Source organism: Sarcophilus harrisii, chromosome 2 (assembly GCF_902635505.1).
Source record: "Sarcophilus harrisii chromosome 2, mSarHar1.11, whole genome shotgun sequence".
Classification (NCBI taxonomy): domain Eukaryota; kingdom Metazoa; phylum Chordata; class Mammalia; order Dasyuromorphia; family Dasyuridae; genus Sarcophilus; species Sarcophilus harrisii.
The window spans coordinates 515,571,524-515,590,306 of NC_045427.1; the positions used below are offsets into that span (position 1 = coordinate 515,571,524).

Consider the following 18,783-nt stretch of genomic DNA (forward strand, 5'->3'; position numbering starts at 1 on the left):
TTTACTTACTTGCTAGAAGGAGTCTTTGGAGCTGGCAGAGCTTCTCTTTTCTGCCGTTCTAATAAGGCATCAACTTCACACTGGATATCCATACTATTCCTATCATTGGACTTAAAAACCTGAAAATGACACATTAAGGTGAAACTTGAGCTAAACAACAGGACACACATCTCTAAGCAGACTTAAAACTTAAGATTTTAAAAAATGGTCAAGTAATTTAGTTTTTATAAATAAATCATCCATTAACTAACCATTAGGGGTCTACTGGGTGCAAAGTGTTGTGTGTGAATAATGTTGCAACCATTTTATCAATTGAGTCAAATATGTTTTAGCCACAACAAGAAAAAAAATCACTTACATATCGCTTGGCTTGAAATGATCCTATACTATTAAATATCATATCCAAACAACGAGGAAGAAGACCCCCATCACCAGGAGAACCAGTCATCGTGTGGGTTTTTCCACTTCCTGTAACACCATATGTGAAAAGGAGTCCTATAATATGAAAAGTCACAAATATTAAGCATGTAAAATATAATTCCCTGTGCAGAATTGTTTTATAAATTCATAGAAAATAATAAAAATGGAGAAGCAGCATGAGAAAAGAAAGTCAGCAACATCTGGTTTCAAATCCTGTTTACTACATACTACCTCCAAGATTCTAAGCAAGTCACTTAACCGCTTGGTGTCCCTAGGAAAATCATTAAGACTAGAAGCTGCAAAGATACTCAGTTTACACTAGCAGGGGAAGTTATACACTGAGAATTCCCTACAATGAAACCATAGGTTTTGGGGGAGGGAGGGGGGGGGAAGGGGAGGGGGAGAAAAAAGAAAAACGAGCTTCAATTGAAAAAACAAAAGCTAATATATATAATGTAACATAATGAATTTGAAGTTTCCATGCAAATTTAACCAGGGAAAATTCCAAATACCCTACCATTTTTGCCATGAATAAGGTCATCTACCAAAGGGTTAGCAACAACATCAAAGAGTTCCTTCTGAGTGGTGAGAGTGCCAAAGACTTGTTTAAAGGAATACTGTGTCTATAAAGGAAGAGAAAAAATTGCATATCCTTAAGAATAATCAAGTTACCAGGTGAGTAGACTAATAAATTTCAACAAAGTCTGAAACATTTTTTGCACTTAATTTCTATAAAGAGCCAAAGAAAAACTCAAATCCTTTAATTTTAGAAAAAAAAAACATTGTTAATTCACTTAAAATAAAAGGCAGAATCACACTATAACAATACAATAAAAAGTGAATTTTTCATCAAAGCAACAAAAATCTGAAAAACATTTTTAATAAAAATAAATCTCCACTAGAAACAGGCTCACATTTTCATAATAAAACGAGAAAGTATGAACCATTTCACAGAATCAGATTTGCATAATTTTCAACAAAAGAAACCTTTAATGTGTTGTCTTCAGCTTTTCTTTCATTCTATTTAGAGCTCAAAAGAACCAATTAATGATAACATGACACAACCCCAATGTTTTGATTCATTTCAAGGACAGAGATGGATGGATGAATGAATGAATAAAACAAGACAGATTCTGATCTCAAAGAGCTGACATTTTATAGGAGAAAAAATACATATTGAAGTTTTCAGCATCAAGACCAAAGATTCCATGATTCTTTGAGTACAGTAGCAAACCAGATGGTCATATATCACTTCTTTAATGCTATTTCCACCAATAAAATCATATCAGTTTCTGATATAGACTTATTTGACAATGTCAAGACTTAGGTGACAAGAACTCTTCAAAAGATGTGCCTACAGGATCTGTAAAAATAGTTACCAGGCTCCATCTTCATAGGAGTTTCCTTCCCAAAAGGACATTTGTGGACACTAGATTAGAAGCATATTCTAAAGACTTTTGAGTTCAGGGTTCTAGGTTACTTCCATCAAGGTGTGGGAGGAGATAGTGTTCTATCCTTCAGACTGCTTTTAGGTAGGCTGGTTTGCCTACTATGTGAGTGGCAATTGATTGGCAACTAGTAGGGAAAACTAATGCCTTCTATATAAAAATTGTTTCCCTGAAGATGACTACAAGGGTTGGGCTGGAAGCAAAACCAGTAATACAGACTCAAATAGTTCCTGTGCATATCAACCTATTATTTGGCAGCAAGTAGTCAGCAATTGTTGCACATAATACTAAAGAAGGGCTGGGTCCCTTCTCCATTAATTTCTCCTTTCAATGATGGAGAGCCTAAGCTATTAGAAGCAAGTCTGTGTATGTGCACGAATGTTTGTGGCAGCCCTCTTTGTAGTGGCTAGAAACTGGAAACTGAGTGGATGCCCATCAGTTGGAGAATCGCTGAATAAATTGTGGTATATGAATATTATAGAATATTATTGTTCTGTAAGAAATGACCAACAGGATGATTTCAGAAAGTCCTAGAGAGACTTACACGAACTGATGCTGAGTGAAATGAGCAGGACCAGGAGATCATTATATACTTCAACAACAATACTATATGATGGCCAATTCTGATGGACGTGGCCATCCTCAGCAATGAGATCAACCAAATCATTTCCAATGGAGCAGTAATGAACTGAACCAGCTACACCCAGAGAAAGAACTCTGGGAGATGACTAAAAACCATTACCTTGAATTCCCAATCCCTATATCTATGCCCACCTGCATTTTTGATTTCCTTCACAAGGTAATTGTACAATATTTCAGAGTCTGATTCTTTTTGTACAGTAAAATAACAGTTTGATCATGTATACTTATTATGTATCTAATTTATATTTTAATATATTTAACATCTACTGGTCATCCTGCCATCTTTGGGGGGGAGGGGTAAGAGGTGAAAAATTGGAACAAGTGGTTTGGCAATTGTTAATGCTGTAAAGTTACCCATACATATAACCTGTAAATAAAAGGCTATTAAATAAAAAATAAAAGAAGCAAGTCTGATAGTTTCAGAAATACTTTAATTCCCAACACATCTGGGTTCAGAATTCAAGGCTTTCTTCATAAAGATTTGAGGAGACATATTTGTCAATATAGTGATAGTAATTTGAGTTGCCTGGTACATCCTATCTCCCGTCTCTCATGGTGCTTTTCAACAAGTTATACTCACTTGTAGGCCCAATTAAAAATATTTATAAAAATGAAATTTTTTTAAACAACAGCTATACTAATAAAGCAAAGATAAACCAGTATTTTACTAATTTTATAGGCCTATTAACAATCCTTTTTCTCTCTCATAGTTAAAGTCTAGTAACTATTCCCCTAAGCTTAATTTTGGGAATTACAGAAACATATAAGGGCACTACAATTTTCTTTTTATGAAAAATTTGCAGAACTACATCTATTAAATCAACTACTAATCCAAGTCTTAGGCAAATCCTAAAGTGACTTCCAAGACACATAGAGGGTTAGTTTTATCTTAATTAAAATTCATTCAAAAGAATAATTCAACTAAATGATATTTCATTCATATTATTCTATTCATATCACTATAATAAGTATTATTATAATTTTATTCACATTACTATAATACTCTGTAGTTTATAGACTGATTGCCTTAGTACTGTGAGGTAAGCATTATTACTCTTTTATAGATAATGAAACTGAGTCTCAGAGAGTTTAAGTAACTAACCCAAATTTACTCAACTAGCATCTAACGCAAAATTAAACCTAGGTTTTTCCTAGGTCCAGTACTTTTTTCCCCACACCATTATCTTTCTCGTAATGCAGAATATCTAGAATAAAGATTCAAATGTTCAATTTCAAAATATAAAGCAGTAAAACTAATCAAGGAGAATGATAGGATTACAGATTTGGAGTTGGAAGGGATTTTAAAGTCTTAGTTCAAACACCTCACTTTGCAGAGGAGGAACTAAAGATGGGAAAGGTAAAGTGATTGAAATGAAATGTCCAAGGTCATACAATTAGTGTTTAGGAGAACCAGAGTTTAAAACCATCTCCTCTGACTTCAAATGAAGTACTTCCTCCATTCCACTGTACCACACTGCATCCATATGATTCCACAATAATTTATGTCTGTATTTATATATAATATATACATATTCCAAAAACTTCTATAAACTTACACATAAGGCTAAGTGAGTTTTAATAATAACATCAAAGATAAAAGGATTGGTTGCTGGCTGTAGCCAAAAAAGGATAGGGTAGAGAGGAATCAAAAGCAATTCATAAAACTTTTTAAAAAAAGCCAACTATCTAAAAGTTCCTTCAGGTTTCCTTTTCATGAATACAAACCCATACCTCCTTATAATCTCCATTTCTATTTATTCTGTATCCTTCAGGAGTATGAAGTTGAACTGTAGTGTCACTGATCACTTCAATGCAACACTCCTGATCTGGAAAACTCAGTGGACGAACCCTGCAGTATACCTAAAATTAAAAAAAAAAAAAAAAAAAATACCCAAATTGTTATTTATTCAAAAGTAATCAAAACCACCTTAAAGAATGAAGAGTTAATTTTTTATGAGCTGATAATTTTTCACTTATAGACTCACCAATTTTTTTAATTTTTAAAACCGTGAAATGACAATGCAAACAACATCACTTAGAATGGCAAAATTAGAACAACTTAATACTTTTCAAACCTTCACATGTCTAAAGTTAAATCAAAACAAAATAAAAACTTAATATGATATAATAATGCTAATAAAAACAATAAAATGACAAATAGTAATCAAACCTGGAGTTTGCTTTTTCAATTAAATTTTCAAACAATTATTAAAGTAAGGCTTAATATTTAGTTTCAAATACTGGTAAAAGTTATGTTCAAAGTACCTTTGCTCAACTTATGAATATAACTCTGAAGTACAACAGTCTGTCTGACATAAACTTCCATCAACTGATCACTATATGCAGAAATCAACTTTAAACTCATAAGCTTATATTTGTAACTAGAAAAGCATTTGAGGTCTAGCAAGTACTGCTATGAAAGGAATCACTAAATATATCTCCTGATGAATTTCAATTAGAATTTAAGAATTAAGACTTTTTGTCAGTCAATAAATATTAAGCATTTATTATGTCAGGCACTGAACTAAGGGCTGAGATATAAAGAAAGACAAAAACAAAGTTCCTGATCTCAAGAATTTCTTATTCTACTGGAGGGCAGAACATGCAAAAACAAAAACAATGTTCACATAAGATACATGCAACAGTTGTGTCAAATTCAAATAAAAACAGAGGCCACTGAATCAAGCATAAGGATCCCTGTAGACTAAATACTGACAACTTTAAAAATGTAATTGTTTTATAATTTAAGATATAATTACCTCTATTTTACTGTATTTTTATTTATTTTGTTAAATATTTCCCAATTACATTTTAATTAGGTTGTGTTATAAGTACTTTGACACCTCAGATCTGGAGCGTAAATATGAGATGAAAGGCACTGGAGCCTGTGAGAGTTGTTCTTGGCTCCAGGGAATAGAACTGATGGCAATAAGAAGTTGTAGAGAAGCAGATTGAGAAACCAAGCAAAAAAAACCTTCTAACAATTTTAATTATCCAAAAGCGGAATAGGCTACTGAAGGGTAAAGCTTATTATTAGGTCTTCAAATGTGATAGAAATAGATGGTCTCTGAGGTTTCTTCTCATTCAGATTCTCCAATTCTGGCATTTTTAAAAATTGTTTTATTTTTTTCTGGTTGTACATGTACATTAAATTTTTTTTTAATATACATTTCTTTATGAATCATATTGGGAACAAAAAAATCAGGACAAAAAGAAAAAACATGAAAGGAAAAAAAACAGAAAAGAAAAAAGTGAACAAAGCATGCGTTGTTTTCAGTCTCCATAGTTCTCTATCTGAATGAAGATGGCATTTTCTATACAAAGTTTATTACAATTGTTGTATCACTGAAACACTGCGAAGAACAAAATCTTTCATAGTTGATCATCATATAATCTTGCCATTACTGTGTACTATGCTCGTCATCAGTCAGCATCAGCCGTCACTCAGCATCAGCCAATGTAAATTTTTCCAGGTCAAAATCATAAAATTCTAAAATCTAAATTCTAAAATCATCTTGTTCATCCTTTTTTAAAGGACAATAATATTCCATTACTTTCATATACCTTAACTTATTCAGCCATTCCCCACTTGATGAGCATCTACTGATTTTCCAATTCTTTGCCACCCCAAAAAGAGCTGCTACCAACATTTTTGCACATGTAGGTTCTTCCCCCTCCTTTCTAATTTCCTTGGGATATAGACTCTGATATTTTTTTTTAAATAAGCATAAAGTCAAAACTTTTCTTTTAAATTAATCATTGTACTATATTTAGAAAGTGGGGTGGACTGATTCTGAAATGTAAAAGAGATTCCTCTTACCCTCTGATATTGTAGATTTATAAACCCGAGATAAAGAATATCTTTTAAGAAATGACAAGTAGGATGAATACAGAGAAGCTTGGAGAATCTTACATGAACTGATGCTAAGTGAAATGAGTAGAACCAGAAGATCATTATACACTTCAGCAACAAAACTATATGAGGATCAATTCTGATGGAAGTGCCTATCTTCAACAATGAGAGGATCCAAATCAGTTCCAATTGATCAGTAATGAACAGAACCAGCTACACCCAGCAAAACACTGTGAAATGAGTGTGGACCACAACATAGCATTTACACTCTTTCTGTTATTGTTTGCTTGCATTTGTTTTTCTTCCCAGGTTATTTTTACCTTCTTTCTAAATCCGATTTTTCTTGTGTAGCAAAACAACTGTATAAATATGTGTATATATATATTGTATTTAACATATATTTTAACATATTTAACATGTATGAGACTACCTCCTCTTCTAGGGGAGGGGGTAGAGGTAAGGAGGGGAAAAGTTGGAACAGAAGTTTTTGCAAGGGTCAATGTTGAAAAATTATACATGCATGTCAACAAAAAGCTGTAATTTAAAAAAAAAAAAAGAATATCTTTTCAATGAAGCACTATTTTGAATACAAAGACAATGAAGATAGCAATGGAACCATGCTTCAATTAATAATTAGGATTTAGTACAGTTAATTCTTATATTCTTTCCCATTCATTCCTTTTTCTTGTATACAAACAGAATAAGATTTCCATCTGATGTCTTTATTTACAGAACTGCATTTGATCACGATCACTTTCTGTGATGTAGGTTCTACAAGTAACAATAGTCTCATTTTACAGATAGAGAAATTTGAATCATAGGAAAAATAAAATGATTTCTTCAATGTTATACTTTTATTAAGTTATTGAGGAGTGTTTAAACCCAGATCTTTTCTGACTCCAAATAATGTCCTTTTCACTATACTACATGATCATGGGTTGGTTATAACCCTGGGTTATACCAGATCATACCAATGGAGCACAAGCTTTGGCATGATTTACCAAACTAAAGGGCTCCAAAAACCTGGAGACAAACTGTACCTACTATCTTAAGAGTTGATCTAGTTAAATCTCACTACCAACAGGTTTGGCTACAAAATGATGAATTCTTTGGCAACAGAAGCTCTTATTACTTTTATTTTTTTTTTTTCATAATCCCTTAAGTAGTAAAATACAGCAGAAAAGAGCAAAGCTAAAAGTAATTAAACAAAGCAGTCTTACCCCAACTGGATCTTTGAGGCTCGCTTGGGTTCCTTTCTTTAGAAATGGCTTCCTAGGTGTTTTACTTTTCCTGGTCATAGAAGAAATTAAAATTTTAGTGCAAAGTTAACATACAAAACCAAATTCTTCCTTTTAATTTTCCTATTTTTATGCAGTTCTTTCTTATTAGTAATTTTTAAGAAAATAAGCAGCGATAATAAATTTTCATTTTTCAATCCATACATAATGGAAAATAAGATATTATGATTGTCGAGACTATTATTAGCTACGTGGTTTCTATTCTATGGCACCTTTTGCCTCTTTCAGGATAATCTGATCACCAGAAACATTACCACTGCATACATACTGACTCACTTTTTGGTACTCAATATCTTTTTAACTCCCTCAGTTTCCTAACACCTCTGATTGGAGAACTGGAACGTTTAACAAAGGCTCGGAATTTTCCAGGTAAACATTTTTCATCAGTGGCTCTGCTGTGTTTCAACTCCACAAAACATAATTTCTTCTGAGTATTTATTACAAAGTTACTTTTTTTAAAACAGTATAAAATGAAAATTTATCATTTTACTTTTAATTTTCTCATATGTTGTACTGTGAACAGACATGTTCTCCATTTTGGTCTTTTTGTATTTAAGTTCAAAATGAATAAAAAATTTTTAAAAAGGAAAAATGTAAAACTTCCAAACATACTTTTAAGTTTCCTCGTCTGTATGGTTTTTCTTAATCATAAATTGCTTGAGAATGGAAACTGTATTTCTTTTTCTTAAATAATTGTGTTCCTAGTGCTTAAGAAAATGACTTATATATAGTAAGTGCTTAATGAACTGAACGTATGTTAATTATCACTACTCAGTTCAAAAGAAGTTTTTAAAAATTTACAACTTAATATTAAAATTAGCTTGCTTGAGGCTGACATAAAATTTGCAGAGAATAATCAAAACTGAAAATATACATATAAGTAAGAACTGAAGGTTTTAAACTTCATCTTTACTCTCATCTGCAAAGAACCTCAAATAACAGGAAAACTATGTTCAATGTTATCAAGTCAAGTCAATGTCCAAACAAAATATCCCCAAAGAATTAGGATAGTTTTTTTGACTAAAGAAATGCTGTTTAGTATTTCAAGAAAAAAAAAAAGATTTTTTTCATTATTGTCTGTTAAAATCAGATTCATCCTTCAATACCTTTGTTAACTGTCATGAAATCATTCCTGAGCAACTTCTTTAATGAAAAATCAAGGTCTCCTTCCTCCAAATTCTATCTTTGTATCTCTTTTATGCATATTTCACAGGTGTGTGTGTGTGTGTGTGTGTAATCCTATTTCCCCTAAATTTTCTTTCCTTGAAAGGAAAAAATTCAATTAATTCATCTATGTGTCCCTCAAAATAATATCACAATGTCATAGGTGCATAGGTGCTCACAAAATTTAACAAGTATTTAAGTTGCTCCTATATGTAAATCTATTTGTTATCACTAAGATACACAGTTCATACAAAACAAGGTCCCTGCCCTCATGAAGCATACAGTCTTAGGGATAAAACATCAAAACAGCAAATCATCATACACAATGTTATATTCAAGTACAGAAGATTTATGAAGCAAAGTATTATGAGAGGTCCAAAAGAACTGTTATTATAAAGAGAGAAGAGTTTTCAAAGATGGTTATGAAGGAACTGCCATCTGAGTTGTATTTTTAAAAGATGGGTAGAAATCCCACAGTTAAATAGGGTGTAGGAGGTCATTCTTGAAGAAACAGAATGAATACAACAGGAGAATGTAGGTAGTACCCAGGAATCAGAGAACTAAGTACACAGAAGCAATATGAGAAAAGGCTGAAAAAGTAAGGTGGCACTTGGCTGTGAGCAGCCCTTGAATGTCAGGCAAAGGAAACATCTTTATTTACTAAGCAATAAGAACAAGTAAAGGTTATTGGAAAAATTATTTTGGTTATGATACAATGGTTTGATTGGAAGAAGTAAAGTGAAAGCATAAAGCCATTTAAGAAGGCTATTATTTCAATAGTGTAGGTAAATGGTAGGATTTTTTGTTCAAGTCAAATTTCAGTTATGTACGACTCCTCATAACCCTTTTTGGAGTTTTTTTTTGGCAAAGATCCTGGAGTGATCTTCCATTTCCTTCTTCAGATCATTTTACAAATGAGGAAACTAAGGCAAACAAGGTTAAATGACTTGCTCAAGACCACAGTTAGTAAGATTTGAACTCGGGAAGATGAATCTAAATCTAGGAACACCTAGCTGACAAACTTTTAAGTTAAGAGTCTCTATTAGTGGGGGCAGTGGAAATAGAAGACATAAGAGGTAGAACAGAGGATTATGTATGAAAAGTGAGTGAGAAAATAAAAAAATAAGATTCCAAATATAGGAAACTGGGTAGAAGGAATTATTAATGATTCCTTACTTTCCCTCTCCTCATATTCAATCCTCTTGGCATCTGACCCCTTCTTCTCTCTACACCCACAGCTAACTTGGTTCTGGCCTTTATCACCTCTTGTCTGTTACCTTAAAGATCACTTCTTGGTTTTCCTGCCTTTAGTCTCTCCCCAATCCAAGATACCCAGGATTCTTACTCCATCTGCAGTACCTCTCTATTTCTTCCAGGATCAGAGAATTCCTTTACTTTCCTGATCCCAACTGATCTTCTTTTCCAAAATACTTATACTGAACAGACTGACTCTATCTATACTTGTTTCATGTTAAGACTACAAGCACCATCTGAGTAAGAATTACAAATATGTTGAAAAGTATAGATAATATTTGAAGTGTTCAGCATGGTGTCACCCTTATCACATAAGTGTTATCAGTAGGGCTTGACCTTCTATCTTCAAGGATCTGTCATTTTAATGGTGTGGGTGTTCATCCATTGATGCAGATCACAAACTTTTTACCTCTTAATAAAGAATTTTCAAAGTTGTCTCAGTTTCGGAAAAAGTCACCCTATAAATGAGCTTCCCTAGCCTTGGATACTCATTTTCAGACAATAAATGGACAGTATATCATTTAACAGTATTCAATAGCCCCTCACATCTAGCACTTTAAAGGCCTGTCTCAGAGCAACATTTTGAGGAGTATTGCTGAGGAGCGGTAAAAGTAACACCGTTTTTCAGAAGGGGAAACTTAAGAAGGTGTACTGAGCTTAAATTATACAATATGCGGCAAAGACGGGTCTTAAAACCCAGGTTCGGTTCTTTCTCCGTTGCAGCAAACTACATCGCAAAGCAGCATCAGGACTATCCTTTCAAAGACAAGACCCACCAGCAACACAAGTACGGGAGCCTCTTTGCCCGGTGGATGGGTGGGAGGGATCGGGCGGGGGGAACCACCAGTGTGACATAACAGGGTGTCCCACGAACCTCGGTAGTTTAACACTGTATTGCAAATGCCATCGGGAAAGGTTGGTTGGCTTGAACTGCCCCCCTTCCCGTTTTTAAAAAGGGATAGATGGCTCATAGGGGAGAGAGAAGTTCATAAACCAAAAGTAATGAGTAAAAATGGGAGATTAAATGGGAAAGCAATCGGTCCGTGCCTGCTCCTTATAAGGGCGCGGGGCAGGCCGCGGAGGGGCAGCAGGGTCTCCATCACCTCTCAGGTATGTCAGGGAGGGGAGGGGAGAGGCGGGGCAAACCAAGGGGAAGGGCTTCTGCCTCACCGAGGTCCGGGCTGGTCGGGAGAGGATGGGGGAGGGGAAACGTTCCCCAGTCTTAGCCCTGAGGGCAGAGCCACGGCCACAAGCACCCGAAGGCTTCCCCGGCCCCTTTCCAGGCTGGGATGCTGGCGGGAGCCGACAGTGGCGCTCGTGGGGATCGCCGCGCCGGGACGAGAACAAGGACAGCGAGGCCAGCCTCGCCTCGCCCAGGGGTCCCGCACCAGCCCTCCCCCTCAGCCCCCCTCCCCCATTCCCAGCCCAGCGCCCAAGCCCCGCTCCCCCGCGCTGGACACTCACGCTGGCTTCATGGCCACAGAGGGGGGCGCTCTATCGGCGGCAGACAGCAGGGAGAGTTCGGGGCGAGCTGGCGGGAACACTGCGGGACCGTGGCCGCCGCGCTCGGGTCCCCGAGAGCTCCCCGGCGCACAATCCGAACGGCTGCTCACTTCCCGCAGCCCGGCGAGGCAACCAGGGTCAAGGCGGGTGCGCGCCCCGGCGCATTTCAAACGGACCAATCAGCGTCCACGGTCACCTCCGCGTGCTCCGGGGCCAGCCAAGGGGCGGGGCTTGAGAGGCGCGGGAGCGACGCCTCGAGGCCGGAAATTAGACTCGTTTCCATAGAAACCGACAGCTGGGGGGGAAAACTTTCCTTGGAAGGGAAACGGCGAACCCAGTACTCACGCCCTAAAACACCCCTCGCCTCTTGCTCTGGGTGGGCCACCTCGTCTGCCTATTTTCTTATGAAACAATACTGAGACGTGCCGCAACTCACCTCAGGTATCTCCCCCCACATCCATCCGCCCTCCGAACCGTCACGGTCAAAATGGCAAACCTGAAACGCCTCCTACGTTCGAGGCGCGGGGCTCGGCGCGGGGCAGAGCAGGAAAAGCCAGGCCAGAGCCCCGGACTAAGGGGGGCAACGTGCAAGCCGCGGACTGATAGAACGCAGACGGCGCAGATCGGGGCACACTGACAGAGGCCCTAGCATTACAGGGGGTGGGAAAAGCTTATTGGGCAAGTGGGGTCGGAGGAAGCCGAGAAGCCGAGACGCTCTTTCCTCCCTCGGAGAGAGCGTTCTAGCCCTGGGGGAAAGTTAGAGAAAACGCCCAGAGCCAAAGGTAGGGGGCGTGTGGGAGCCGGTGTCCGATCAGATTAGCGGGGCCAGGGAAGGGTAGGTTTCAGAGAGCGTGTTATGCAGGACTCGGAACGCCGCCGGGAGGTTTGGTAGCGGCTCCTGGGCTCCTGGCGTCACGGAGAGACCCGCGTTTCAGGGAAGCACTGATACTGCCCAACGGGGAGCAACTGGAGCGGGGAGAGCCCCCTAGCGGGCTACGGCTATAACGCGGGAGCGAAGAGGGCGCGGCAGCGTCGCGGCAAAGAAAAGCGCTTGAGGCGACCCCCGGGTTTCCGGGCTGGGTGACTGGCGTGTGGGCAGTGATAGGGGAGCCGAGAAGAGGGCAGGATTTGGGGGCGAAGCTGATTTTGGACAAGTTAGATTAAGCTGCCTGTGGCTCATTCAGTGAGACCGGTAAGCAGTTGGAGGTGAGAATAAATATCTGATATCGTCAGTATAGAGAAGGTGATTAAATCCACGGGAGCTAATGGGATCGCCGAGTGAGGTAGCGTGGAGCAAAGCTTCTTAGACTGCGGGTGCAAACTACCCATGGGGCCGCATCATTGAATGCGGAAGCCAAGAAAATGAACTCAGAATCAACACGCAACGAACCCGAGTTATTTGTGGCAGCTTTCGCGTGTGTTGCTTCACCACGCCCTCGGTTCTGAACATCTAAACGCTTTGCGCTGCTCGTGCACAAATGCTTCACTCAGATTCAAGATGGGGTCGCTTAAATTTTTCTCAGCGAAAAGGAGTCGAGGTGAAAAAAGTGTAAAGAGCCCTGGTTTAGGGAGGAGAAAGAAAAGAGGCCAGGATAGAGCCCTAGGCCCACTCAAGAAGAATAACAGGAGTGAGCCCGATAAAGATCAAGTAATGGAGATTGAAAAGGAGATCAGATAGGAGAACCAGGAGAGGGCGGTGCCACAAGCACCCAAAGAGAAGAAAATGACTCTTAATGTCACAGGACTGAGAAGTTTTAAATTGATTAAGAACCATTCTAATTGGCAATTAAGAACTCATTGGTCACTTTAGAGACCGGTCTACAGAGAATTAAGGAAATTGGTCAATAACACTAAATATTAAGTGTCTACTGTGTGCCAAGTACAGTGCTAGGTCCTACGGATAGATAATCCCTGCTCTCAAGGAGCTGATAATTTATTAGTGGAGGATTATACATAAAAAGGGGAAGGAGAGGCAGCAAGATGGAGCCATAGATAGAGCGCTGATGCTGGTCAGGAGAATCTGGGTTCAAATCTGGGATCAGGCACTTAATATTTCCCAACACTGGCCCCGAGCAAGTCAATTAACCCCAATTACCTCAGAAAAAAAAAGGGGGAAATGGAAGGAAATGATAAATTGACTGCCTCGGGTACTCCCTTCAAATAGAGACTCTGAGAAGAGCTCTCTAATATCTACTCTCTAATTTTTTCCATTCAGTGGCTGTGTGGAGCCCCAGGGGCAGGGGGCCTGAGGAGATGGAGGCTCCAGAATTGATGTGATCTTTCAGGATAATGAATTTCTGGAAACCAAGTCCAGGAAAGCAGACTAGTATAGTCAGGTAGGAAATGATGAAATGGATGCCCTGGGGAGCCTTGAATGGTCCCCATGGATTGCTTAAGCAAAGACTTTTTGAAGATAAGGAAGACTAGAGCATGTTTGATGCTAGGAGGGAAGCAGCCAATAGAAAGAGACTGAAGACAATAAAAAGGGTTAATCTGCTGGAGAAGATGGGGTGGAATGGGGTTACTTGTTCACATAAAAGGGCTAATCTTGGCAAGGATAAAGGCCAACTTTTCATATGAAATGTGAAAGTGATTGAAGACTTTTTAGTGATATGAGATGGAGAGGAGCAAGTAGCTCACTACTAATGGCTTAAACTTTTTCAATAAAGTAGGAGGTAAGATTCTCAGCCAAGAGAGTGAGGGACTAGAGAGCCATGGAAGGTTTGAGAAGCTATGAAAAAGCTTGGAAGAGCCATCCTTTGTGGTGAGAGGGATAGTAAATTAGTTAAGATGCTTTTATACCTTCTAAACCTTGAGGCAGTGAGGGCCAAGTTGGGATGGTTTAACCTAAATTTGTTGTAGTTCCAGCTTTCTGATTTACTATCCTTGTGACTTTGGGCAAGTTCCTTAATCTCTATAGGCCTCAGTTTCCTAATCTATAAAATGAAGAGATTATAAAAATGAGCATGCTGAGATTTAAGAAGCCCTGATTTAGAGGAAAAGAAGAGGGCCAGGACAGAGACCTGGAGACCACCCATGAGTAGCAGGAAGAACCTGAATAAAGATCCAATAAAAGAGATTAAGAAGGAAATGTCAGAGAAGAGGAGAATCAGGAGATAATGCTACCCCAAAAACCCAGGGAGAAGAGGGTATCAAGGAGAAAAGAGAGATTGACAGTTTCACAGAATTGAGAGGTGTTTTATAGAAGGGAGAGTGTTTCACATGAATGTACATAATGTCTGAGTGAGGACCAGACTTTGTCATGAAAGGTACATTCCCAGGCACATTTTCTACTTTCTATTACATTTTCAAATCATTTAATATCTGAATGTCAGTTAACTCATCTATGTAATGGAGATAGTATTGTCCCTAGTACCTCTTGCTTATGATTGTTATAAGGAAGATAATGAGGGGCTACAGCAGGTAAAATACTGCCCTTCAAAACAGAAAGGCCTGAGGCCAAATCTTGTCCTAGACATTTAATAACTGGAATCTTGAGCAAGTGACATAACTTTTCTTAGCTTCAATTTTCTCAGCTATTAAATGGGAACAGTAGTAGCTACTTCACAAAGTTGTGAGATTCAAATGATGGAATAGCTATATAAATGCTAGCAAATATTTATGCAGAGCCTGGAATGGGGTATTGAAATTAGACAAGATATGCTTTTGGATATTGACAATCTTACAGAGGAGAAAGATCAAAATGTAAGTATACAGATACATCTTTATGGTATAGAGAAGGTAAAAGAGCATCAGATTGGGAATCAGGTTCTAGTTCTGCCTCAGTTTTATATATATATATATATATATATATATATATATATATATAAACTTTGAACAAATTATTAAATCTCTGGGACCAAGGGTTCTTCAGCCCCCTATGGGTGAATTTCTCAAAACTTCTCCTGGCCTTCTCTCTCTACTCTCTTCTTGCAATATGATGCAAATGGGAAAAATATCAGATTGAGACTCAGAGTCTAGGTTCAGAAACAAGTTCTGTATGCCCTTAAATATTCTTTCTGCAGCTCTTTACGTCCTCTGAGATCCCTTCAAGCTCCAACACTTATGATCTGTCTCAATTCAGTAAGTATTATCAATCACCTTCTATGTACAAGGAACTGGGAAGTTCTTGGTGGTCCAGATTTGTGATTTCTTTGGTGTAGGAAATCTCCATTGAAAACTTCCTCCACTGATGTAGATGTCTAGCTGTATTACTTAAGAGAGTATCTAAGAAGTTGCCTAAGAGGTTAATTTAAGTAGTATCAGACACAGTATGTGAATGTAGCTCTCCTTAACACCAAAGGAAAGCCATTATTTTATGCTGATAATATATGGAACAAAACTGACAGTTTCTGTCTTCAAAGAGATGTACAGAGAGTTTTGAAGGCACAGTAGAGACCTAAAGTTCCAAGAAAATTTGAGGAAGGACATATAAACTATACATAAATGAAAGTCATCTTCATTCCTAACATCTTTTATGTTAGGGTCATTTTGTCCTACTAGAACAGAAGCTCTAGTTTTTAAATGTGTGTGAATGTGTGTGTGTGTGTGTGTGTGTGTGTGTGTGTATAGTATTGTAAAAGAAAAAATTGTATTGAAATAGATTTTTTTTTAAGTTTATAAATCCCAGGTTAATAAAACCACAATCTGTATTAAACTGGGAGTGTATCTTTAAACTTTGTATGTCACCCACAACTACCATATTCTCCACATTATAGATTTCATAAATGTTCAATGAATAGAAATGAGTTATAACAGCCTTGAAACTCCCTTGTTTTCTATAATTGCAGCATTTTAATTTTCCTTTCTCTTTAAAACCATCTCCTCATCCTCTGGTCTTTTCTCCAAATCACAAATTTTCCATCTCCCAGCTTGGACCTGACCTCTAGATAGGTATTTCTGCAAAGGTAGTAAGGAAGGAACAGTTTCTTCTTTGCCACCTAATTGTCCATAGCAACATTTAAGTTCTTTATCCAGAGCCTGGAACTGGGTATTCAAATTAGACAAGATATGCTTTGGGATACTGACAGTCTTATAGAGGAGAAAGATCAAAATGGAAGTATACAGATACATCTTTATGGTATAGAGAAGGTAAAAGAGCATCAGATTGGGAATCAGGTTCTAGTTCTGCCTCAGCTTTTATATATAAACTTTGAACAAATTATTAAATCTCTGGGACCAAGGGTTCTTCAGCCCTACTATGGGTGAATATCTCAAAACTTCTCCTGGCCTTCTCTCTCTACTTTCTCTTCTTGATCTCATCTACTCCCATCATTTTAATTCCTAAGGGTTCAATAGTAATAGTATAATGAAACTAAAGGAGCACTGAATCAAGAGCCCTACAACCTGAGTTCAACCCCTACCCTGCTACTTAATGGTGATTTGGGATATATTCAGAAGTGGACTTCAGTCTATGTGGAAAATGAGGGGGTTGGATTACATGACTTCTAAAGTGTGTTCTAGATTTAGAGCTTTGAACTCTCTGTGTACTTTTTCACTTCTATTCAATCTGCAAACATTTATTAAGTGATTAATTAATACACGCTAAGACATTAGGAATACTAATGAGATAGTGTGTTCCAAGTAGAATGTCAGTTCTTATTAAAAACGCAGTATATTCAAGGATGTCACCCATTGATAAGGATTAGGTACTAAAAACTGGGAGATCAAGACAGAGTTTTTGAGGGAGGTAAAAAGGTCATACATGAACTATTTTTTTTTAATTATTAAAGCATTTAATTTTCAAAACATATACATGGATAATTTTTCAACAATGACCCTTGTAAAACAAATTTTCTTCTCTTCCTGTCATCCCTTCCCCTAGTTGGCAAGTAATCCAATATATGTTAAAACATAGTAAAAAATATATATTAAATCCAATATATGTATATATATTTATATAATTTATCTTGCTGCAAAAGAAAAAATCAGATCAAAAAGACAAAAAGATAAGAAAACAAAATGCAAGCAAACAACAAAAAAGAGTGAAAATGCAATGCTGTGATCCATACTCAGTTCCCAACAGTCCTCTCTCTGGGTGTAGATGACTCTCTTCACAAGATCATTGGAACTGACCTCAGTCATCTCATTGTTAAAAAGAGTCACATCTATCAGAATTGATCATCATATAATCTTGTTGTTGCTGTGTACAATGATCTCCTGGTTCTGCTCATTTCACTTAGCATCAGTTCATGTAAGTTTGAGTTGAATTTCAAAGGGAATTGTGGAGCGTGGTGAAAAAAAAAAAAAAAGGCAGGCAACAAAGACAGCCAGTGCCTAAATGCCATATACCACAAAGGGAATAACAAGGAGTCCAATTTGGCTGGAACATAAAGTACATGGGGGAAATGTATAATTTTACTGGGAAAATAGGCTGGATCCAGATTAGATTGTTAAGGGCTTTAAATGCCAGTATTGGAGTTCACATTTTAATCTAAGGCTGCCAGGGAAACTTTTTGAGTGAAGAATGACACCCAGGCAGGGGAAGAGTATCCTCAAGGAAGGGTGGGTCAACAGAGTTAAAGGCTGCAGAAAAGTCAAGAAAGATAAGGACTGAGAAAAGGTTATTGAAGTCAACAGAAAAGAGCAGTTGCCAAACTGAAAGAAGCTGAGAGAGTTTGTTTCTTTTTTCCTCTAGTGTCTATCTGTATATTCACCTCTGGTCTTTCTCCTAAATTCTAGACCTACATATCTATTTGGACGTCCCATTAGTATCTCAAATACTATATTTCCAAAATAGACATCACCTTTCCCTCTAAATTCAAACATCCTCCAATTTCCTATTTCTTTTGAGGGCATCAAGATTTACAATTTCAGGGTAATTTTTTATTCTTTTCTCTTCCTTCCTCCAACATCCAGTAAGTTGTAAAGTCTACTTCTGGAACACCTCTAACATCTGACTCTCATTGTCCAATCACAATATATCCATTCATGCTTTGTAATTGGTCTACTTTTAGCCTCTCCTTTTTTCAATTCATCCTTCACATAAGAAGGTGTCAGATTGACAAAAGTTACTTCCTAGCTCTCTAAAAATTGTTTCCAGACTAAAAAGTAGCTAACTGAAAGAACTAAATGTGAAGCAGGTTTTTTTTTTTTTTTTTGTCTTTTTAGATCTTAATTTAAACATCAAAAAAAGAAAAAAAAATTAAGAATGGCAGAACACAAAAAGGATTCTACATAAAATCATGGATTCCTATATTTC

General features: G+C 37.5%; 1 protein-coding gene across 6 annotated transcripts in view; it reads right to left on the reverse strand.

The window, feature by feature from the left end:
* Positions 1-11,747, reverse strand: part of KIF23 (kinesin family member 23) — a 30,257-nt gene extending 18,510 nt beyond the window's left edge. For all 6 annotated transcript variants that reach the window (XR_002769620.2, XM_031955307.1, XM_012543610.3 and 3 more), the window contains exons 1-6: positions 11,544-11,747; positions 7,584-7,653; positions 4,242-4,370; positions 938-1,043; positions 359-495; positions 10-119 (exon numbers count right to left, since the gene is read on the reverse strand). Coding sequence is in view for 5 of the 6 variants with exons in the window: in XM_031955307.1 (XP_031811167.1) it covers positions 10-119; positions 359-495; positions 938-1,043; positions 4,242-4,370; positions 7,584-7,653; positions 11,544-11,554 (563 nt within the window). In the remaining variant the exon portion in view is untranslated. The remainder of the gene's footprint in view (positions 1-9; positions 120-358; positions 496-937; positions 1,044-4,241; positions 4,371-7,583; positions 7,654-11,543) is intronic.
* Between the last annotated feature and the right edge of the window lie 7,036 nt (positions 11,748-18,783).